General features: G+C 41.8%; 1 protein-coding gene across 4 annotated transcripts; it reads right to left on the bottom strand.

Annotated features, from left to right (window-relative positions):
• Positions 1-424: 424 nt before the first annotated feature.
• Positions 425-9,772, bottom strand: LOC139762805 (uncharacterized). 4 transcript variants are annotated; one of them, XR_011715841.1, is made up of 4 exons: positions 9,646-9,772; positions 2,777-2,976; positions 969-2,182; positions 425-916 (listed from the first exon to the last, which is right to left on the bottom strand). XR_011715841.1 is itself a non-coding variant. In XM_071687958.1 (3 exons), exons 2-3 carry the CDS (start codon positions 2,903-2,905, stop codon positions 1,994-1,996), a joined length of 318 nt encoding a protein of 105 aa, XP_071544059.1. In that variant the 5' UTR covers positions 2,906-2,976; positions 9,646-9,772; the 3' UTR covers positions 425-1,993. The 4 variants fall into 4 exon arrangements, 2 of the variants coding, with proteins under 2 accessions (XP_071544059.1, XP_071544060.1); XR_011715842.1 differs by having other exon boundaries at positions 425-864; XM_071687958.1 differs by having other exon boundaries at positions 425-2,182.
• Between the last annotated feature and the right edge of the window lie 14,325 nt (positions 9,773-24,097).

Here is a 24,097-nt window from a genome sequence, read left to right as displayed (position 1 = left end):
GTATTTCAGTGGCATCATTTCCTTCAACAATGCTCACGTCATTCAGTACACCGACACTGGTATTGACAGCTTAATACAAAGCCTTTTCCCGGTCCAGTTCTACAGTCGATGGTGTAAAAGACACTGATGTGAAATTGGCTTCTTGCTGATTGTGGCCGAGTTGTGCTTATATTTTCTTAATATACCTTATCTTCCTCTAACAACTCACCTTCCGGGTCGTAGCTGCAACAGTGAGAACGAATCTCTCTTATGCAAGCAATGTCATACACTTTGGTACAGGTCATAAGTGTACAATCCTTTGCCTGCAACAGCTTCCTGTCATCAGTGGCGTATTAAAGACTGTAGGACCCTGAGACCAGAATATTCTTGCTCACCTTCCACTCACCTTCCTTGGGTTCTTTGAAGGATATAATGAGACTATGTCTAATATACACAGTATTTATTTCTAAACGTAACTACACAAGCTTGGAACATTTCCAAATACCTGGTTGTTTAACAATCATGAAATCATAAAGGAATGATAATCAAAGGAAAATCGGCTCATCTCATTTTCAGAGCCGTCCAGGATATTAGGCCCTTGAATAATCTACAGAAAATCAAATTCTCTTACAGAGAAGAGTACATCCTAACTTATTAATTTACATGTTTATTTACCTAGAAATGAATGCTGATATTCATCTAGAGTATAATCACCACAGTTTATTACGACAATATTTCTCCCAACATTAGAAAGATGTGCTTTATATTAAACTAAAGTTAATTGAACAAGGTGGCCTTCACTTAGCGTGACAGTCGGAGTGGTCAAGGGGAGTCACTGTCTCTGTTATAGTTGATCCATTCATGCCTGTGTACTGACCAGCCCACCTTAACCAGTGTAGAGGATGACCCACTACTCTTAGTGTACTGACCAGCCCACCTTAACCAGTGTAGAGGATGACCCACTACTCTTAGTGTACTGACCAGCCCACCCTTACCTGTGCAGAGGATGACCCACTAATCTGTGTACTAACCACCCCACCCTCACCCGTGTAGAGGATGACCCACTACTCTGTGTACTGACCAGCCCACCTTAACCAATGTATAGGGAAACAAACCCATGCTAGTGTACTAACCAAGTTCCTCATCTCTGTGGCTTCGTCTGCCTACCCACCATTCATTACAGCTTCTTAATATTACAGTGGTACTCCAGTGCCTTTCTGTCTGCCATTATGATATCCTACACACCAACCTTAGTTAAATTTTCATGGTCATACTGATTCTATTAAAACCTTCTCACAAGCATATACATAGTTGACTTAAACATTGTAATATAGAACACTAGAATAATCAAGTCTAACTACTGTAAGCCTAATCCTATAAGATTAGACTGCGAAATGTGCTGTAGTTGATCCACATATATTTTCTCAAGATTATAATCTGCATTTGTTTATCATACTGACTGATGAAAATTGTAACTCGTGCTGAAATGTAACAATATCTCCCGGTGGTCCGTGGAGGAAGAATGTTTGACACGCCAAGCATGAAAACAGTGGTGTTTAAGCAGTAAGTAGTGCTTAGTATATGATGGTAATAGTGCCTTAGATATCAGAGAAGTGCCAATGTCTTAACGGGATAACCCTTGAGTTAACTGAGGTACTGAGAGGGGCCAATACACTACCACCTGAGCCCTCCCTCTCACTGGTGGCAGAGTCACATAATAAAGTGTGGTCAGAGTAGTATGCCTTCAATTTGCAGGGGTCATGGGAGGGGCCATTACTCTACTACCTAAGCCTTCCCTCTCGCTGGTGGCAGAGGCAAGAGCAATGGTGCCTGAGCAACTCCACCTATGGTGGACACCTGGCGATGAAAGAAACATGACCTATGCCGCTTTGTGTGAGGATCCTATCAGCACTGGTGCTGGTACAGTAGTGCCTGCCTCCTTACGGTAAGAGCAGTGATGCCTGAGCAACACTACCAGTGTCTGGCTCTTAGCAGCTCCAGCAGCGCCTGGCTCTTAGCGGCGAGAGCAGCGGTGCCTGAGCAGCTCCAGGAGGAACACGGCGACGCTGGCGGCCCAGGCGAGAATGAGGATGTAGAAGATACCCTGGAGGTGCTGGAGGGTGAGGAACATGTTAGTCCGCTGCCCCGACGACTCCTGTTGCTGCCGCTTCCAGTCCTTCTCCTTCAGTGACTCCATCTCCACCTATAAACACAGCACCTTTAAGCTCAAGAGGAATGAGTGGATTTTTCATTGGTTACTCCGTCTCTGTTAACTTCTCTGATTACGTAAACTGAAGGTTCAAGGAATCGTTAAGGCCTGAGTTCACCTTTGGTTACAATGATTTTCTTTATATAACATATAAAATATTGCCGAAATGAACGTGAATTTACACTAAACGTATTTATCAGAGGTCTTTGAAAGACTCAACCATAACTATGAGGACCACTTGTTTCAGAATGAAGTTTACCCTGGGTGCCTCACCCTGGGTGCCTCACCCTGGGTGAATCACCCTAGGTGCCTCACCCTGGGTGAATCACCCTAGGTGCCTCACCCTGGGTGCCTCACAAGCGCCAGACAATTGTTGGTTGAATATCTGGCTATCATGTTTCTTGACTCTTTCTCAACGATTTCCGAGTATATCTTCACCACCGACTCTGAACTAGTAGGTTAATCGGTAGACGCTTTCAGACGACAGTGAGTTATGTTTTGCTTTCATGAACTAGAGTATTCAGAGAGAGAGAGAGAGAGAGAGAGAGAGAGAGAGAGAGAGAGAGAGAGAGAGTCTTGCTGCCTTACTTTATTGTGACCTCTTAGACGAGTGATCACATAAGTTGTAGTGTGGACCAGGGTGTGGGTGCCTGTCAGCATGGCTGCCACGGCTTCCTCCTCCTGCAGGAACAGGTCCAGTTTATTGTACAGTCTCATGTAGACGTCGTCCTTTGACTGCCTCACAGTATGGATGGTAGGCTAGAACCGTCGTCAAGAATCGCCAGTCTCTGGTTACAAACAAAAGATGATGTAACATCCATCTGCATAGCCTACTAGAAATATCTTTAGAGCTAAAGAACTGAACTAACTATATGTATATCTTACTCTTATCTACCATATTTCGTTCTACAATGTTCAGATTAAACTTTCAAGCATTTTATCCGCTGAACTACTAAGGCACTATACAGTATATATCATTAGCATTTTAATCATTGTTATCACTATCATTATTATTACTATTGTTGTTGTTATTATTATTATTATTATTATTATTATTATTATTATCATTATTATCATTATTATTATTATTATCATTACCATTATCATTATCGTTATTATCATTATTGTTAATTTACGTTCAAATAAGAAATACACATTGTTTTTAACGTCAATAATGAAGTCTATCAATTTCGTATACATAGGTATAACTTCTGAGATTATTTCATGTATGATATTATCGGTATTTTAAAGGTTCCTTATGATCCATAATAAAAAGTGCCAGGTATCCGCGTAACAGCTTATCAGTACGGCAAACTTTCATATTGATATCTGTAGATTCTAATATACTTTTGATGTAAACCTTGGTAGGTCTGCCGGGGAAAATGACGACTTGCCTTTACTGCGTTGTCGTATTCCAGAAGTAACTTTTCAGTCTGGGATACCTCAATCTTCTCTACACCAATAAATGTTCACTCAATTTCTAACTTGTTCTATGGTGTATATGATAGTGACGTAAAAAGTTCGAGGGCAGTTGATAAGGTAATCCATGTTGCTAGGATCATGGAAGCCTTGGTGAGGTACACACTCCCAAAAAAGTATCTGGCCCCTGGCCTGAAGTTTCTGATAACCTACAACCGGCCAACCGAGATTAAAACTTGACTCCACTGCCACCCTGATGCAGTTTACAATTGCATCAGGATGGCAGAGAAATCAAGTTCTAATCTCGGTCGGTCAGTTGTTGATTTTCAGAAACTTCAGGCCAGGGGGCAGATACTTTTTTTGGAAGAGTGTATATAAGGGCTTTTAATCTCAGGGCAAGTTATATGATAGTGAACGTATATTGATCTGCAAGGTGATGTTTGAATTGTACCCTGGAGAGTATCCTCCATTAAATGATAAACTTCGAAGACTAATTCTATTTTTGAAGATTTTCATGCCGAGTACAAGGCCTTTTAACCTACACTCACTATCAGCACACTGCTGGAGGGTGTGGATGGTGGACACTATACCTGTAGTCACTATCAGCCACCTGCTGGAGGGTGTGGATGCGTTGTGGGTTGGCAAGGCTGGTGGGGATGGCAATGAGGTTGCTGGTGTAGTAGATGTTGACGAGGAGGCAGTAGAGATCTCAGACAGCCAGGAACATCCTCTGCCCCAAATCGAAGTGTCAAATTGAGGGTTTACTTTGAAGCCTCTTTGGCAACGCCAAAGACCATTAGAGTGGCGTGCCGGCATCCAGAACCAAAATACCAAATTCAGTGTTCATTTTGAAGCCCCTTGGGCGGAGTCAAATTCCATATGAGTGGCTTTGCGGCATACAGAACCAAAGTGCCAAATTGAAGGTCTAATTTGAAGCCCCTTTGGCGGCGCCAAATGCCATTAGAGCTGCTTTCCGGCATCCAGAATCAAAGTGCCAAATTGAAGGTTTACTTAGAAACCTCTTTGGAAGCACCAAAGACCAATCGAGTGAATTGGATGCATCCAGAATCAAAGAGCCAATTTTGGCCGCGCTTGAGGCCATTAGGTTGGCGTGGCGGCATCCAGAATCAAAATATCAAAGTGAATTGCATTGAATTATAGAATTTAGGCTTATAAGCCAGGCACTGGAGTTTTTAACGCTATTCAGCGCTCTTGATACAGATTAAGAGATCCTGTTTTAGAAATTCAGTTTAACGAATTAAATACACATAAGAGTTTATATATATATATATATATATATATATATATATACATACATAAACGCATACACATACATGCACATACACAAATACTTGTGTGAGGAAGTACCAGGAGAGATTGAGTATAGAACAGCAAAAGATGAGAGCAAATGACGTTAGGGGAGTGGGTGAGGAAGCAGTGATGGCTTGCGCAAAAGATACATGTAGCATGAGAAAGATGGGCAAGTCAGAAATGGTGGTGAGTGGTGGGATGAAGAAGTAAAATTGTTCGTGAAAGAGAAAAGAGAAACGTTTGGACGATATCTGAAGGGAAGTAGTGCAAATGACTGGGAGATGTGTAAAAGAAAGCGGCAGGAGGTGAAAAGGAAGGTGCAAGGGCAGAAAAAGAGGGCAATTGAAAGTTAGGGTGAAAGAGTATCATTAAATCTTAGGGAGTATGAAAGGATTTTTGGAAGGAGGTTAATAACGTAAGTAAGACGAGACAACAAATGGGTACATTGGTGAAGGGGGAAAGTGGGGAAGTAATAACAGGTAGTGATGTTGTGAGTATTTTGTTTAGGGCAGTGTGCGAAGTGAGATGGTCGGGGAGAATGATTTGGTTATGAGAGAAGAGGTACTGAAAGCTTTGCGGAAGATGAAATCCCGCAAGGCGGCGGGTTGAGATGGTATTGAAGTGGAATTTAATAAAAAAAAAGGGGGTGACTGTGTTGTTGATTGGTTGGTAAGGATATTCAGTGTATGTATGGTTCATGGTGAAGTACCTGAGGACTGGCTGAATCCATGCATGGTGCCATTGTACAAAGGCTAAGGGGATGAAGGTTAGTGTTCAAACTACAGAGGCATAAGCATATGTCTGTTGAGTATTCCTGGGAAATTATATGGGAGGGTATTGACTGAGAGGTAAAGCATGTACAGAGCATCAGATTGGGGAAGAGTGGTGTGGTTCCTGCGGTGGTAGAGGATGTGTGGATCAGGTGTTTGTTTTGAAGAATGCATGTGAGAAACACCTAGAAAAACAGATGGATTTGTATGTAGCATTTATGGATCTGGAGAAGGCATATAATAGGGTTGATAGAGATGCTTTGTGGAAGGTTTTAAGAGTATATGGTGTCGGAGCAAGTTGCTAGAAGCAGTGAAAAGTTTTTACCTAGGACGTAAGGCATGTGTACGAATACGAAGAGAGGAAAGCGATTGGTTCCCAGTGAATGTCGGTCTGCGGCAGGGATGTGTGATGTCACCATGGCTGTTTTATATGTTTATGGATAGGATGGTTAAGGAGATAAATGCAAGAGTTTTGGAGAGAGGGGCAAATATGCAGTCTGTTGGAAAGGAGGGGGCCTGGGAAGTGAGTAAGTTGTTGTTTGTCAATGATACAGCTCCCTGGCAGGCAATAACGCCTCACTCCCTATAAACATCAAAGCCGCTCACTCCAAAGAAAATGACGTCTCGCCATCTGACCTACGACTGTACCTCCTATCCTAGCATAGTATGGCTGATTCGAGAGAGAAACTGAAGAAGTTGGTGACCCAGTTTGGAAAAGTGTGTGCAAGAAGAAAGCTGAGAGTAAATGTGAATAAGAGCAAGGTTGTTCGGTTCTGTACGGTTGAGGGACAAGTTAATTGGAATGTAAATTTGAATGGAGAAAAATTGGAGGAAGTGAAGTGTTTTAGATATTTGGGAGTGGATTTGGCAGCGGATGGAACCATGGAAACGGAAGTAAGTCATAGGGTAGGGGAGAGGACGCAGGTTCTGAGAGCGATGAAGAATGTATGGAAGGAAAGAACTTTATCTCGGGGAGCAAAAATTTGTATGTTTGAAGGAATAGTGGTTCCAACAATGTTATATGGTTGCGAGGCGTGGGCAATAGATAGGGTTGTACGGAGGAGAGTGAATGTGTTGGAAATGAAATGTTTGAGGAAAATATGTGGTGTAAGGTGGTTTGACCGAGTAAGTAATGAAAGGGTAAGGGAGTTGTGTGGAAATATAAAGAGTGAAGTTGAGAGAGCAGAAGAGGGTGTATTGAAATGGTTTGGACATATGGGTAGAATGAATAAGAAAAGATTGACAAAGAGGATATATATGTGTCAGAGGTGGAGGGAACAAGAAGTGCAAGACCAAATTGGAGCTGGAAGGATGGAGTGAAAAAAGATTTTGAGAGATTGGGGTTACAGGGTTAGAGGCGTGCAAGGAATGGGGTGAATTGGAACAATGTGGTATACAGGGGTCGACGTGCTGTCACTGGACTGAACCAGGGCATGTGAAGCGTCTGGGGTAAATCTTGAAAAGGTCTGTGGGGATTGGATGTCGATAGGGAGCTGTGACTTCGGTGCAGTACACAGGCCAGCTAGAGACCGAGTGTGAACAAATGTGGTAATTTTTTTGTCTGTTTTCCTGGCGCTGACTCGCTGACGCGGGTACCCATTTTATCAACACAATCATTCCTCAACAGATGTCAATGGTTTCGTCTCTAAGACACGTCGGTATCTCACCCCATGACAAAGCACATCGATTAACTTTCTTACACAAAATGGAGGCTTCCTGCCTGACACACTACTGTGGCATGTAGAAAAGAAATGTTGCTCATTCCCTGACGGACGTCGATGGCTTCGTCTGTAACCCACGCCACGTTACTTCGACTAACTCCCTGACAACGGACTCTTGTCTGAGAGAGAGAGAGAGAGAGAGAGAGAGAGAGAGAGAGAGAGAGAGAGAGAGAGAGAGAGAGAGATGCAGTTTACTCCATGACAAACGTCGGTGGCATCGTTTCTAAGAAACTACTTCAACTAACTCTCTGTTACACCACAGCGGCTTCCTGCTTGATGGCAGACGGAAAAAGATTAAAAAAAAAAAAAAAAAATGGTTCCTCTCCCTGATGTACTTATGTCGGTGGCTTCGCTTCTAACACGTCGGTGACTGTCACTAACACGCCTCCCAGGGACACACCAACACACAACGAAGACCTATTGCCCGACATACGATAGGTACTCGCTCGCTGGCAGACAACAACGCCTCACTCCCTGTAAACATCAAAGCCGCTCACTTTCAAAGAAAATGACGTCTCGCCATCTGACATACGACTGCACCTCATATCCTGGCAAAGTTCGGCTGTTCTCTTCCAGATACACGACGTCAGATCAGTCCAGCACAGTTGGTGAACCTGACTCATACAGATGATTCATTCCCTGACAGACCAAGACCACAGTGTCTCACTGACTGCCACATCTCGGCGATTTATTCCTCAACTCTCACCTTGAGAGACTATGGCAACTCACTCTCTAATACAGTCTGTGGCCACCCTGGCTAATACCTTGGAGCATATCACATCCTGATAGAAATAACGCCCCACACCCTGACACAAGTCGGAGACTCAGTGTCAGACACACGCCTTCACCTCAGTCCCTTCCCTGTGTCGGTGTTCACACCTTGACTCGTCTGAGCTTTACCCACTATTAAACTTACACGACGGAGGTACGCTCCCTGACGCATGAAGGGAGTACACTCCCTGACACATGAAGGGGGTACACTCCCTGACACATGAAGGGGGTACGCTCCCTGACACACGAAGGGGGTACACTCCCTGACACATGAAGGGGGTACACTCCCTGACGCCTGACAAGTGCTCTCATGTTGGCACCCTGCTTCTGTGGCGTCAGTGGGCAACTGAGAGTGGTATGACCTTGCACGGTGAGGCATTGTTGATGAGCCGCGTTTCAACTACTGTTCTAACAAAAATGTAATTCTAACATAGATTTCATAATTCATTTGATCAAATATGATGGGTAGGATAAGCTTATAGCAGCAGAAACTACGAAAGAAAACACCACCAAACGAATGGGCAGTCCGCCTGTTTACGTGGCAAGGACTATGGACGTAAACCTTCGCCTGCCTGATGGCCAAACCCCTTGCATACGTAAAGAAAGCTTAAGAGATGGATCTTTACTGGTGTGTACTCTCTCCTACACATACTGTTATCCACTACTGTGGCCACCAATTCCCGGGCAGGCGACCCTAGCTTGCCTCACTGTGACTCAGTCAAGGAGACACTGATCCCCTGACCGGCCGACCAATACCCTACACAAACCTCACCTAATCCTCCCCAGAAGCCGAGACATGGAATGGAAATACACCAACATTAATGTGGTCTCCCGGCAGGAGACCACATGGAGTAGCTACACATGGGGACGATCTCTAATATGGTCTCTTACTGTTTGTGTACTGCAAATCCATAACAAAAATAGTCATTTGGATGTTGAGTTAAAGTGACAATTTACCTAGGTAATCAACTAACTGTAATAACCTGTATAAAGAGTTACCTGTTGCAGGAGGGATAACCATAAGCTGACACGTGAACTAAGGTAATATACACGAAGAAAAGTCTCTGTCTGCCGAGTACATACACACACCTAATTACACTTAAATATAGTTGACCAGTTGTTCAACACTGTTTAAAGTAATTAGTCTACAAATGTTCATTCACGATCCTGACTCCACATAAGACCTTTATGGAAATATCAGTCACCGCCAAACTGAGAACAGAAGGCTACTGACAGCTATCTAGCTGGCTGACAGCTACATAGCTGTAAGGCAGCTACCTACGTAGTTGGCTGGCAGCTAACCAGGGGACAGTCAGTTGTCCCGCACAATGACGATCACCTTGCCGCTCAGCAGCTACCTAGCCAGCCAACAGTCACCAATGGTCACACATCCTAACCTTTCAACTCTCACTTGTGTCAATAACATGAGTGTTACCTCGAACGTCTCAGTGATCAGTATCTTTACCTTATCTCTGGTTCCATGAAGCCTCCTCCACCACCAGACTTCCCAGGAACCCTTGTCGCACGACCGTTACTCACCGATACAACCCAACAAATGAACGGCGGCTGGAGCCACCAACATAGTCATCCTCGGTTTCGAACGCAGTATGAACCCGCTCGTCAGCCATCTCGACGCAGAAACGAAGCTTCACTGACTCGCAAATCATTGTTTCCATCCTGTAAAATCATTTGCATATTCTTTTTCTTTTTATGACCTTCGTCTTGACTATATACTTATGTTCCGTGTATTTCTACCTCATTAGTGCATTTTTAAGGATTTTTCATATATAAGAACGTTAATATTTTGCATACGAATCAGTGCAGATCACATACACTAACAATTCAGACATCAACCACGTATCAAAATGATTCATATCCTTCTGACGTAAGGCAACTTCTATAGCTATTTTTCACTCGATGATTTTCACATGATAGACCAAGCTATACTGAAACAAAATGTGATTACAATGACACATGTTGCCCTTGACGGTGCAATCACAACTACATTCCTAGTTTTTTCTAACAAAAGATTATCTTAGATTGAACATCTCTGAGGATGGCCGTAGCCTGGACGACCAACATGCAGTCCCGCCACACAAATTACGCATACGGCTTTCCACATACCAGTGTGTTCTCATGGTCTTATGGGTTTACCTAATGTGTAATGATACGTGGATATCATTTCAATTTAACTGTGTTAACAGATCAAACTGCTTGTCTCTGGTCCTCTGCTAAACAAGCTCGCTAAAACAAGGTCTGTTATCAGTAATATCCAAGTGTATACATGTCAAGTCTTACTATTGAGATGGGATGTCCTGGCGTTTGAGAGTGTATGTTGTGCCCAGCACATATGAAGATAAATCTCTGATTTGTGCAAAGTCCGGAGACTTTTTTGTGTTTAATAGCTACATAATGGTGTGCTTTCGTCCTTAAGCCTAATCTAATAGTTAACAAAGCGATGATGACTGTTTACTCGTATATAGCTGTTGGATCTCTTATATTTCTAAAGACTGTGTTACTTGAAATTCAAGCAACCTCTGACTTCAGCTCCAACGTGACTACTGTACCATCTTTTGCCCTTAAATATCGTGACCTTTCCTTTCACATAGTCCTCAATGTGCTCATGATCCTTAACCTCTCATTCACACTATGTTTACTTGAACGCTTGTGGTTCCATTCGCTGCCAGTCATCCAAAATATTCAGCTATCTCCAAGTTCGTTCCATCTAAACTCACACTCCCACTAATCTGTCTCTCTTTTCGCTGCTAAGCCTAATAACCATGATTTTATTTACATTTGCTTTCGCCTTTCTCCTCTCACACACTCTTCCAAACATAGGACACCAATTTCAGTTGTTTCTCACTCGAGTCTGTTCCCAGCGTCGTATCACCAGCAGACATCTGAGTAGACTTCTACGTTCTGCACACCTGCCTCTTTCTCCAAGACCCATGCACTCCCGTCCCTCACTGCTACATCCAGCAGCAAATTAAACAGCCACGGTAACATCACACACCCTTGATGCACACCATCTCTCATCTGGGACCACTCACCCTCCTCTCTTCCTAGTCGCACTCCTGTTGATCGAAACTCTCCGGTGCTTCTTGTAGCTTTCCACCCACACGGTATCGTAGCAACATCTGTAGAGCATATCTATCAACCCTATCGTACGGTGTCTTCAGATCCATAAACGCCACATACAAGGCCTTCCGATTCTATATGTTTTCTTCGCTCACATCCCTAAAGGATGTGAGCGAAGGATGTCGCCACCCTCGCAGGCACCACTCATCCATACTACTCGCCAGTTACTCTCACTAGGCTTGTAACTATGTAATTTGAACATTCACTTTTGTCCTTGGCATTCCGTCAATCCTTCAGTGGACACTGTCTCGAGCTATAGACAGAAAGACATATATAGATAGATATCTTAATGACCACAGCATAATATTTGGTGCATTACAGTTACAAATTACACTACAGCAAAAATACATTCTATGAAATATTTTGACGCTAACCTATAGAGCTGACAATAAGTGATACTATCTTCAACTTATCATTCCTGTGAAGAACATGTGTATATTAACATGAAACAGCGTATGATTAGAAACAGAACTAAATATATACTGAAAATATTAACTAAGCAAATAACATCACAGTTAAGCCCTTTGATTATACCATCAACTGCATATATATATATATATATATATATATATATATATATATATATATATATATATATATATACATAATCAAGAGCAATAGCTTGTCAAAATAAAAAGCTAGTCCATGAGATATTGTCATCAATCGTCTTATGCTGATGTAAAACCATTTTCTTTGATAGACTAAGAATCTTATTCACAGAAAACGAGATAATTTATTGGGAAACAGTTTAGTTTCTCATTTCTTCTCGTATTAGGATAGAACACCATTTGCAACTGGGACACAAAACCTACTAGGATGACACTACACCACTTACCACTGGGAAATGAAATAACTGCCACTAGAACAGGACACGTGCCACTGTACCAAGACACTACTCGCCACTAGACACGAAGCAACTTGCCACTGGGACGCGATGCCACTTGCCGCCGGAGCATGACACCAACTGCCACTGGGATACGATTCAGATTGCCAGTGGGACGTGACTCAACCTACCAGTGGGACACGATATTAGCTTCCACTGGGACACAACATCACTGCCACTATGACACGACGCTACCTTCCACTAGGACACGACACCACCTCCCAATGGAATACAACGCCTCTTGCCACTAAGATACGAAACCACCTGCCACTGGAAAGCGACACCACCTTCCACTGGAACGTGACACCATATCCTGGCGTGGCCTGTATGTCCTTCCATCCCTGGCGTGGCCTTTATGATCAGTGTCAACCCAACTACTCACTCTACAACACTGGAGGAAGATCGTAACAGGATATCGTTGTGGAGCAAAATGGCCTATAAAGTTTGTGTCAATCAATGAAAAGTTTTGAGTCTATGTAGACATAACAGGGGACTTAAACCTGATCCTAGCGAGGGAGAAACTTTGGGTTTTTATAACCATTAATGTTAATGAATAAGTACAGTATGTGAAGGTTGGTATGGCCACTATACCTGACACTGATCAAATATCAGACTGTGGGGTACAGTTAAGGTCGACACGCTGTCCAGCGGATATGATTTTCCTTGAGAACGCACAGAGAAGGATAGTAAGATTATTACCACACATATAAACACATACTATAGAACATGGCTTGAATCATCTACAAAGGCGATTCGATCGAGGGATATAGATGAAATTTGAGAATGAATTTAGGATGACGTATACACAAAGATCAAGATGCGAGTCCAAAGATGAACACAAAATACGGGATTCAAGTCAGAGAAAGTTAGATCGAGTGAAACGATGGGCACACAGTAGTATGGGATCAACGTGGTACATCAGTTACCATGTGGGATCATAAACGTCAACATATTAAGAAGTTTTGCACAGAAGATTGAGATGTGCGTCTATGATGGCTGGGTGCAATCATGAGCTGCCTCGTATGGGTGGCTTGGCTTTCTGCCTTTTCTTATTTTTCACTTTTTGATAAAACTAGATCCTGAGCAGCTCGTATGGGTGTCTAGGCTTTCTGCCTTTTCTTATTTTTTTCACTTTTTGTTAAAACTAGATCCTGAATAGACTCTAAGATAAATGGGTAATAGATTGATAGAATGAGGAAAGAAAATGGACTCGTGTTTTGACATGGAGTTATACAGATTTCTTGGTAAGAGAAGATAAATAGCCTGGGTTTTAAGACATGGAGGCGAATGGACTCAAGGTTAAGACAAGGTGAGCAATAAATGTGGTATAGCCTCTGTGTTTTAACATGAATGGAAATGGACTTTGTCTTAAGAGGAGGAGGTATATGAATTCATTGTTAAAAAGATGCCGTAAATGTGCTTTATGTCTGGACAAGGAATAAAATGGACAATGATGAGACAAAATTACCTTCATTGTTAAAAAGATGCAAATGGAATACATATCAAGACAAGAAGCAAATAAACTTCTTGTTAAAACAAGACTCATTGTTATGACAAGGTGAGGAACTGGTTCTGTAATTCATGAAGGAAATGGAGTCTGTCTTCAGACAAGGAGTCGAATGGACTCAAGGTTAAAGAAAATAGAGGAATATTTTCTTTATTTTGACAAGGTGAGTTACGGATTTCTTCTTATGACAAGAAAATCATTACATTTCTTTTTATCGTATATATCCTTATGTAAGAGTTGAGGTAATTAAAAGAAAATCAGTTTTGTTTTGACATTTACTGTTTTGTATCTACAAATGTATAAACTTAGGCTAGAAATATTCCAGCATTTCAACAAGCATATGAGGAAATAACAGGGAGGTTGAATCTTTGGCTGGGCGTCTAACCTTCTTTTAAAGAATTTCTATCATTTCTGGTGAAGACCTACGTACATTCGTCCTTTCAAGCTTATCGAAGTGCTATCAAAATGAACAGTTATAGAATTTTAATTCTATAGAATGGGCGGACCTTAACAACTAGGCTTTAAGGTTAAGACATTAAGATTAGAATCACATTATTCAGGAAAGCTGCGTCAAAGACATCGTAATAAATCGTGTAAGAAAATACAGAGAACAATATTATTTCTCCTAGATTCAACCTTCCTGATGGTGCAGTAATCATATTTTGATTGTTACTTTATTTCACGATACAGCGTCCGTGTTTATGATATAGCTCACATGTACGTCATCTGCGTCATACTATGTGGTAATATCTAGTTTATCATCACTATTACAAAACCATCTCACATGACCGTAATAATCGTCCAGAAAACATGTCAGACTCTGGTTGTTCACACGAAAGTGTTGCTTGGTAATGACAAGTGGTGTTAAAAACATTACGAATATTTCCATTTAACTGACCAAGGTAAGGAAGCAGGAAAGACAAAAGGTTACACGAAGAACAAATGTATCTATATATATATATATATATATATATATATATATATATATATATATATATATATATATATATATATATATATATATATATTGGAAAAGATCAGAATTTTGCGCGTGATCAAGTACATTCCTACGAGTCCACGGGGAAAATGAAACACGATAAGTTCCTAAGTGCACTTTCGTGTAATAATCACATCATCAGGGGAGATCCAAGAAAGAAATAAAAGTCAGGCAAGTCGTTCACACACACACAGATCAAGAAGAGCAGCAGCCCCAAAACAGAGTCCTGGGGCACTCCACTAGTGACCTCCACTCATTTGAAGAAGTTGCCTTTGACACGTGTCCTTCGTTTTCTTCAACCAAGATGATATCCTGTCCATCGGAGGAGTCCCTACTTTATTACCACACGGTATTCCAAAGCTTCTTAATCCTCCTCCTTTGTGGTTCAGTTTCAAACGCTTTCTGGCATTTAAGATGCAAGTCTATTCAGCCTTCCCTTTTGTCGAAGACAAAGTTCACTCTCTCGTGGAAATACGAGAGATTCTTTACATATGACCTACTCCCCCCCTACAACTGTGTTGCCCCTCACCTAGCAATTTCTCCTCTTTAGAAAGTGAATGAATGTGTGTGTGTGTGTGTGTGTGTGTGTGTGTGGGGGGGGGGGGGGGGGGGGGTAGTGTGCCGGCTACGAAGTTGGTCAGTCGTGTGTTGGTGGGTAGGTGCCTAGGTCAGTATTGTGGTCGGTGTGGATGAAAAGGCACGGTTCATTAGTGTGTGAGGCCTGAACATTTATGTGGACGCTTTGCAGATTTGGCTGACGTTTGTGTAAGGGAGTGAGCCCATGGTGGTGTGTGTGTATTGTTATTTGTGTGTTACGAAGATAGACGTTTACATTCCTATTGCTCTGTCTCAATCTTCTATAAGTAGTAGGTCTTTACTCTCTCTATCTCTCTCTCTCTCTCACACACACACACACACACCTGCTCCACAACATAAATGACAGTTCTCATTTACACCGCCAGCCCATTCGATACGGCCATCACCTCCACCCCATTCACATTACCTCTGGTGTAGTGGTTAACGTTGGTCAACGTTACTTACCATATATCAGCACTGCACCGCCCGGGTCAGGCCTGCATGGGTTCGAATGCTGGGCGAGGCAGTGGCCCACATCCCACTCAAGTGTTCCTCCTCCCTTTAGGGCTTGTCGATACCTGGGTACCTGACCTAGGCTGGGGTGCATATCGTATATATATATATATATATATATATATATATATATATATATATATATATATATATATATATCCCTGGGGATAGGGGACAAAGAATACTTGCTACGTATTCCCTGCGTGTCGTAGAAGGCAACTAAAAGGGGAGGGAGCGGGTGGCTGGAAATCCTCCTCTTCTTTTTTTTTAAATTTTCCAAAAGAAGGAACAGAGAAGGGTGCCAGGTGAGGATATTCCCTCATATATATATATATACATATATATATATATATATATATATATATATATATATATATATATATATATATATATATATATATAGATTAAGACAATTCATGATAAAATATTGGACGAGTGCAATTCTCTATCTCCATGACACAAAGTGTAATCATAAACAGTAACTATACACAATCTCTCTCTCTCTCTCTCTCTCTCTCTCTCTCTCTCTCTCTCTCTCTCTCTCTCTAAGGTTACCTCAACTAACGCACAATCAACACTACACACGCGTCGCCACGTCACTGCAGGTGTATACCACCAGACAATCATCCTGAACCTCCACAACTGTGTTTTACGACTATATCTTGGTCGAGGAAACCTTTAAGGAAAAGCCGATCCCATCTACAACCCTGATCTTCTCAATCGAGTCTTCCTCATTCGTAATTCTCTTTAACTTCATAAGCCATTTTGGTGGCAACGGTTAGCTAGAATCTGGTTTAAAGAACCCCATTTATCAATCATGAACTACCAGGCTTTTCCTTTTATTATGTTTTTCATTTATCATTTTTTTCAATTATTCCGGAATTTTGCAGAAACTCTTTGAGAGTTGGTTGAGGAACGCTTCGTATTCTGGGGCACCCCCGGGTGAAAAGCTCTGATCTGGAGTGTATTGGTGACATTGCAGACTTTTGGCAGACACTCGGTAAGAACGAGTGTCCCAGGTGTGGTGAGGAAGGCCTCTACTGAAGCTGTGCCATTAGCCTGTGATCTCAAGAGAGTTGTACAATCTCACCAGCGCAAGAAGCGAGGTCAAAGGTTACGACTACCGACCTTAGCTACAGAGGAAAGTCCTTCTGATCTTAATACCAGACGTTCCTCCTCCATGTGGTCTCCTGTCAATACACGAGCTATGCATGTTGTTTAAAAGGACCGCCTTGTGACCTGGCCTGGCCCCTGTGTGTACATATATATATATATATATATATATATATATATATATATATATATATATATATATATGGGTCAGGTAGTCAATAAGGACAATCATTTCCCGACTCACTAGGTCAAGCAGTTCAGTGAAGTCTAGATTATCAAAACATGCTTCCTGGTTTCGCTATACAGTCTCTGTATGTACGTATCTAGTCAGTCATCTACTTGGAAGGATTTATATCTTTGTAAAGCTGGAATGTCTTCGACGATCGAAGGTCTCAAAAGCTTTCTCACGTCCCTCACGGGTCAGACCACTCGACACTACATTGAAGGTGCCAGCTCCAGGCGTGGCCATGATGATATGTTAGTGGCAGTGATGGGATCTGATAGATGCCAGTGTTCTAGTGGTCGGCTCTACAAGGACGTGCACCGACAAGACACCTCCAAGTTATACTTCAGGGGTGTCTGAAGGAGGAGGACGATCTCGCAGAACCCGTCATCCAAGCAAGACAACCTGGTCAGTGTGAGGGGTAGTAACACATCACCAACGGCGTCCTGGTGCCAGGAAGATCAACCCTACAACGCACGTCCCTCACTACACACCTCTGCCTCACCACAAACATGTTTATCAACGATGCTCGCTGATGGTTCACGTCTGAGAGCAAAGTAAACCTTTAATAACGAGATGAAAAAAAGATAAGAGTGCCTTCTCTATATCTCATGAGACTTGTTTAATAAAAATGTTATAATTATCATGCTTATTTGTATGCTGCCTGTTTCCCCACACGTCTTTTGTATGTGTTCCAACAAACCATGTTATATATGTCAACTTTGTACTCGCCGTGAGTACGTAAGATAAGCTGCCGTGTAGAAAATCGCAGGCTATTGTGACGGAGCAAAATAAGCAGCTGAACAAAGCCCCCTGTGCTCATGACGCGCGTGTGTGAGAACGAGTTCTGGCAGCGCCTCTGTAATAACCTGCGTCACAGCTGTGCTAAGGAAGGCCTCAGTCACAGCTTTGTCAGTAGGACTGTACGCAGTGTAAGACAACCTTCCCAGCTGATCACCCACTCGGATCTGTCACTCGTGACTTCATCCGGGTCACGGAGTCTCACTAGCTTAATATGCGAGGTCAGAGGCTGCTATCTGACGTCAGGAGAAGCCACTGTTAACCCAGACGGCAAAGGTCCCGCCTCCTTCTTGTTCCCACTAATGACCGAGCTGGAGGACTCCCAGGAACCGCTCTCGAGACCTGGCCTGGCCACCGTATGAACCAGGGTCAGTCAGTCAATCGTCAGTTCAACAGAGAGGCTCACTCAGTCAAGCAGTTCTGGCTAACTTATCTATCAGAATATGCCATTTACTCTATCATGTACCTGTCTAGTCAGTCAAACTGAAATAGAAAATAGATACTATTGCCGGATGGAGGTGCAACACGTAACAAACCTGATCACGTCCAGCCCTGTCAGGCTGGTCAACGGGACATTCATGGTAGCCACTCTAGGTACGATGATAAGGATGAGTCCTCCTTTCGCTAACACAGACACTCGTACTTATATACATCAACCTTATCTTCCCTTCCTGCCCCCAGCAGTCTCTTCTAAAGGGCTCCGACGGTGCTCCATCAGGTCGGACTACAGGACAGAGTGTAGCGATGTTGTGTATAGATCAGTGCGAGGCGAACATTGGTAGGTGTTTAGTGTCTTTATTTGTAGAAGTTGGATCTAGGGCATGACGGGTCTGATGCTATATTGAGATAATTTTTGTAATGTTCAATATATATATATATATATGGTGTACCGGCTGCAGAAGAGAAAGTATAACACGTTCATGTCTGGGAAGTGTAGTTTTAGATGGGTGTATATCTAGTAGGATCATGCTCACGAACAGGTTGGGAGGGCGGTTATCTAGCGTTTATCGGGTCTTTCCGTTATGTCTATGTTTTGTCATTGTTATGTTTATTGGGAAAGGATGGATCTCTAAGTATACGTTATGGAAATGTAAGGCAAGGGTCAGGTTTTGACCCTTTCTTGGGAGCTAGTGATCAGTGATGGAGTGGTTTTGGAAGAGAAGAATATAGTGTTGCTGCAAATGAATAAGTGTCCTACATACTGAAGAAGGACTATGATGGAAGGATATGTTTTAAGCAACTGTTGAATGCTTGTGGTCGCCAGACAGGCAGTGATTGCTCAAGCTCTCCGTTTCTTGTAGTTTGCAGCTTTGTTGTTTACCTTCGACACATGGATGTCTCGTCAGATGAAACGTAGTTTAAGATGGAGCACATGAATTGCGTTTGAAGGATGCTAAGGGAATCTCTTCTTGTCCTCATCTTGTACCAGCAAGTGTTCAGAGGCCATCTTCTGAATCATATCATTGCTTTCATGGCATACCATTCAGTGAAGAATCTTAACTGCAAAATAGAATACAGTAATGCAATTTTACAACAATAACTGACTAACAAAATTCTTAGAAACTCACAAAGGAAGATGCACGACGTATGATATACAAGGATTGCTCCCAAACGAAAATAATGTGCGACATTAAGACAATGACAAATACATATCTGTACTTAACACGATGCTGGAGGTGCATATTTGTATGTCAAGCTTCTTAAGTTCTACTTATTTCTCACACTCCTCACACACCCCGTGCCACTGGGCTGTTTGGGGCAGCCGGGTGCAAGAACAGTGATCAAGACTTGGCAGATCATGCACGATACACTGGCTTCTCCTGGAAGTGAGGTAGTCAGCATCACTGCAGATAACATGGTGGAGGTCTCAAAGTTCTCTTGATACATAGTCTTTTTTCCCATGTGATTGATGCTTCAGGCAACAATCTTCAACCATTAGCCACCACATACCTACAGGATCTGCTCTGACTCTGTAATACCACTCTGTCATCATAGTGAGGTCTGTAACATACTCTATAACATATGTTGACAGCTGCAGCAACACCTGCTTATCTGTCATTGAAGCTTTCCCTTCTTTCGCCATGGGGCAACAGGCCATAGCGAAGAGCATCTTGCAGAGATGGAACGAGTGGCAGTGACACACTAAGTTGATGGACAGTGCCGACAGGGACAACTTTGTGAAGGCAATGCATCTGCCAGTCGTGAACAGTGTACTGCTGGTATCAATGCCAGTTTGAGCATGTATACATGACAGATATGTGCGTCGCCTCTCTCCCAGTCTCTCAATCATCGTGTGCACAGCGGTGAAGCGTTTATGTGTTATACTTCTCCAAAAATGTCCACAACCCACACAGATCTAAGCAGGAAGATGACCTTTGCTACAGGAGCACAACAGTATCGCTAGAACATCCGTATTGTCGCCACGAATAATAACTAGAGTGTAATTACCTACTTGTACTGCACAAGGCACCATTTCGAAAATGTTCTACTGTTACACACAACTTGTTAAATCTGTGTGTGCTGTCAGCATCAACCATGTCTGAAGTCATTCTGTTGAATTTATGCACCACTTATACTACATAAGTACTTTTTTACATCATTTTTCAACAAATTTCTTGGATAATTTTATGTCATATCATCGCTCAATCTTTATATATCTCGAAGAACTGTTCACTTTCTACGCAATTGATCTGATCTATTATAGAAACTTAAAGGTTGTGATCAGATCACCCCTAAATCTTCTCTTTTTCAAGGTGGGCAATTTTAAAGCCTCAAGCCTTTCCCTGTAACTCTGCTATCTTAATTCTGTTATCATATTGGTTCCCCTCCTCCAGACCTTCTCTATTAGCTCTTTGTGCTTAGATGCAATCCGCCGCCCCTTTTCACGACCTTTGCATTATCTGCAAACATAGTGAGGAAGCAGTGTATCCCTTCAGGTGGGTCATTTACACAGATCAAAAAGAGTGATGGTCCCAGAACAGAACCCTGTGAAACACCTTTAAAGAAAAGAAGGATTAGCGCTTTGGGTCTATTCCAGATATCGGGAAAGCATTTGACACTACACTGCGCAATAAGTGACTAGAAATGAGGAAGTAAGCTAACATCCCTACCGAAGTGGAAATACGAATCTGGATACATGTAGATGGAAACGTAAGGAGAATGGTAATTAAGGGGGAATGCTCTTGAATCGTGGAAATTCAGTTCATTAGTGGAGTGCCACAATAATCTGTCCTGGGACCTACGCTGTTCTTGGACTATGTTGAAGAAAAAAATGGCAGACATTGGCAGAGTGAGAGACTGAAATATTACAAGAGTAGATTTTGGTTGCTCGAATACCTTGGCAAGATAGATGGACGATGAAGCTCAATCATAGAGTCCATTATCAATAATGGACAATGAGAGATCTCGACATATCAGTAAAAAGAAGATGCAATAATAATTTGACGAACTCACTGTGGGGAGAAAAAGAAAAACTTAGAGCAATTCATACATTACTGGCAAACACAAGAAGACCATTTAAGGTCATGAATGCAGACACGTTTAGTGTACTACATACAAGGGATCAAGATTTTAAAGTTTGTCTTTGTGGAACCCATATCAGAAAAGATAAAGCATCGAGAAACTGGAGAGAGTGCGAAACTGTGCGAGTAAAATGATGCTAGCTTGGTGTTGAGGCTATAAAAGACTTGATAAAGAATTCAATTACCTTTCGTAAAAGCTGGGAGGAAGAGAGTGGGGTCACGTCATAAATGAAATCCCAAATCGACCGACTGATTTTCTGGTGAGGATGGATGTTTCGAAGGTGTGTTGGAATGGGGGACATAAATGGAAATATAAAGAAGATGCAGTGGGAAGGGATGAGAAAGTACTTATAGATAATTAGATACATGACAATGGGAATTTATCAAGAGAGAATGCCATATGTGTGTGTGTGTGTGTGTGTGTGTGTGTGTGTGTGTGTGTGTGTGTGTGTGTGTGTGTGTGTGTGTGTGTGTGAAATGATTGTTTTAAACACAAGGAGGGACAATGAGGGTATTGCTCATTTCCTGTAGGCTCTAAAATGTAATCACACACGCATACACACATACACACACACACACACACACACACACACACACACGATAAGAACAACAACAATGTGTTCGAATCTGTCATACATCAGAACACCTATCATCTTCCTTCTATCTGACCTCATCATGCACACATTATAACCCACGCACATGTATAGATTACTTATATACGTACACATACACTTTTACGAGACATACGATAATACACTGATAGTTCACTAGGTAGTATAAATACTCAAACATAAACATCACATCTCATCCTCAGTCGAACACAAACACCACACAAGATGTTACACACATTAATGTAGAGCAGTCCAGACAAGAAGGTAAACAGAGAACACATTACACGATATATCTTAGTAAGAAATGGTCATAAATCGTAATCCAAAGCTATCATGCAAAACATTATATAATCCGATTGCCCATGATTAAGAAACCACAAAAGACACACACACACACACACACTCACACACATTCTTTGTATTACATATTCCCGTACAAACATAAGACGGCACAAACACATCTCACACACAAGGCACTCATGTGGAGACAATGTATTCAGTCGATCATACACATCACAACAATAATGTATTCATACACGTCTACATGGGCATCAGAACAGCAAACTTTCATATCTGAACACGAAGAAAAAATTTGAAAATACAAACTCACTTGTATACAGCCGACACAATCAAAACTTCACATATTTGAGCAGTGGCGTCAGAACAGATTCTACACCCTCGTTGGAGACATCCCAGAAGACTCGCCCACTCTAACATAACTGTCGTAGATCTTAGTGAATGCAACTCTCTTACGGATTCCTCTCCTCTTCTGCCAATCATCTTGTTCTTGTTTTTCTATTCCCTGGTTCACGCAACTCTCTTACGGATTTCTCTCCTCTGCCAATAATCTTGTTCTTGTTTTTCTATCCCCTGGCTCACATATGGTCAAATACCTTCTGAAAGACCTTCTCTCTTTTTTAGATGAATTGTTATAGTGTCAAAATGATGATGATCAGTCCAGGACCAACATCCGTGGAGATACAAAGAACACTGTCTACCTGTGTCCTGCTTGTCGTAGAAGGCAACAAAAAAAGAGGCGAGAGCGGGGGCTGGAAACTCTCTCTTCGTGTTTCGTTACATTCTTAAAGAAAGAGCAGGAGCAGCAAAGAGGAACCTATTATTTTCGTTTTCCTCACTTTATCAACCGTCTGTTTCTGTTGGTAATTTACCAGGGCAAAATGTGAGCTGGTGAATAAAAAATAGTTTGTATTATTTGCATGAATAAGATATACTATACTCGTCCTGCATATTCAAAAACTTCATCATCTTGTTTCCCCAAGTGTACATCACTAGAATATATATATCCAAACTAGAACGTATTCTAAAATTCAACATCTTTTACTACCCTGATATAATATCTAAGGCGCTCTTATGATAAGACTAGCTAAATGGTATCAGAAAACATATCAGTAAGCTAACATCTCCTTCCTTCCGTCGTGGCCCTCACACGACACGGTGGAAGACCCGGTGAGACGCTGGTCTGACGTGTGGAGGATGTGGTTCAGATATCATCACTACGCCTACTATATATACCTTAGGGCCAAAGCTCCTCCACTCCTGCTTGGCTTCAACCTTAGCCTCATACGTGCTGCGAGACGAGGGTCTCACCACTAGACTCTCCAGTGTTTCCAACGTACCTGTAAAATTAACCTCTTCCATAATTATCATGAAAATTATCTTAAAAGTAATTATTGCCGGGATGATAATTACCTAATCATGTGCAATATGATCTATCACAGTTTATTGTTATGTTGGAGGATGACAGTAAAACCAAAATTCTAAAGTCATTTTATTTAAGAGATGATTAAAAATTCTTCAATATTTTGTTAATATTTTCTCTTTTCATCCGAAGAGATTTGTATGACTAATATACATCAGTTCGTATCCCTTCACTGTGATTGTATGAAAATGATGAGCGAAAACACCTCTGGATTCTCCGGAATGTTATATACTCATATATATATATGTATAATATATATATATATATATATATATATATATATATATATATATATATATATATATATATATGTA

The sequence above is a fragment of the Panulirus ornatus genome, chromosome 44 (genome assembly GCF_036320965.1).
Source record: "Panulirus ornatus isolate Po-2019 chromosome 44, ASM3632096v1, whole genome shotgun sequence".
Classification (NCBI taxonomy): domain Eukaryota; kingdom Metazoa; phylum Arthropoda; class Malacostraca; order Decapoda; family Palinuridae; genus Panulirus; species Panulirus ornatus.
This window is presented reverse-complemented; position numbering and strand designations above follow the sequence as displayed.

Bases quoted from the DNA above. Each gene is read 5' to 3' on its own strand.
- LOC139762805 (XM_071687958.1), bottom strand. From the start codon at position 2,905: ATGAGACTGTACAATAAACTGGACCTGTTCCTGCAGGAGGAGGAAGCC. The intron at 2,183-2,776 runs GTAAGGCAGCAA...CTGTGTTTATAG, and splicing joins GTCTAAGAGGTCACAATAAA to GTGGAGATGGAGTCACTGAA.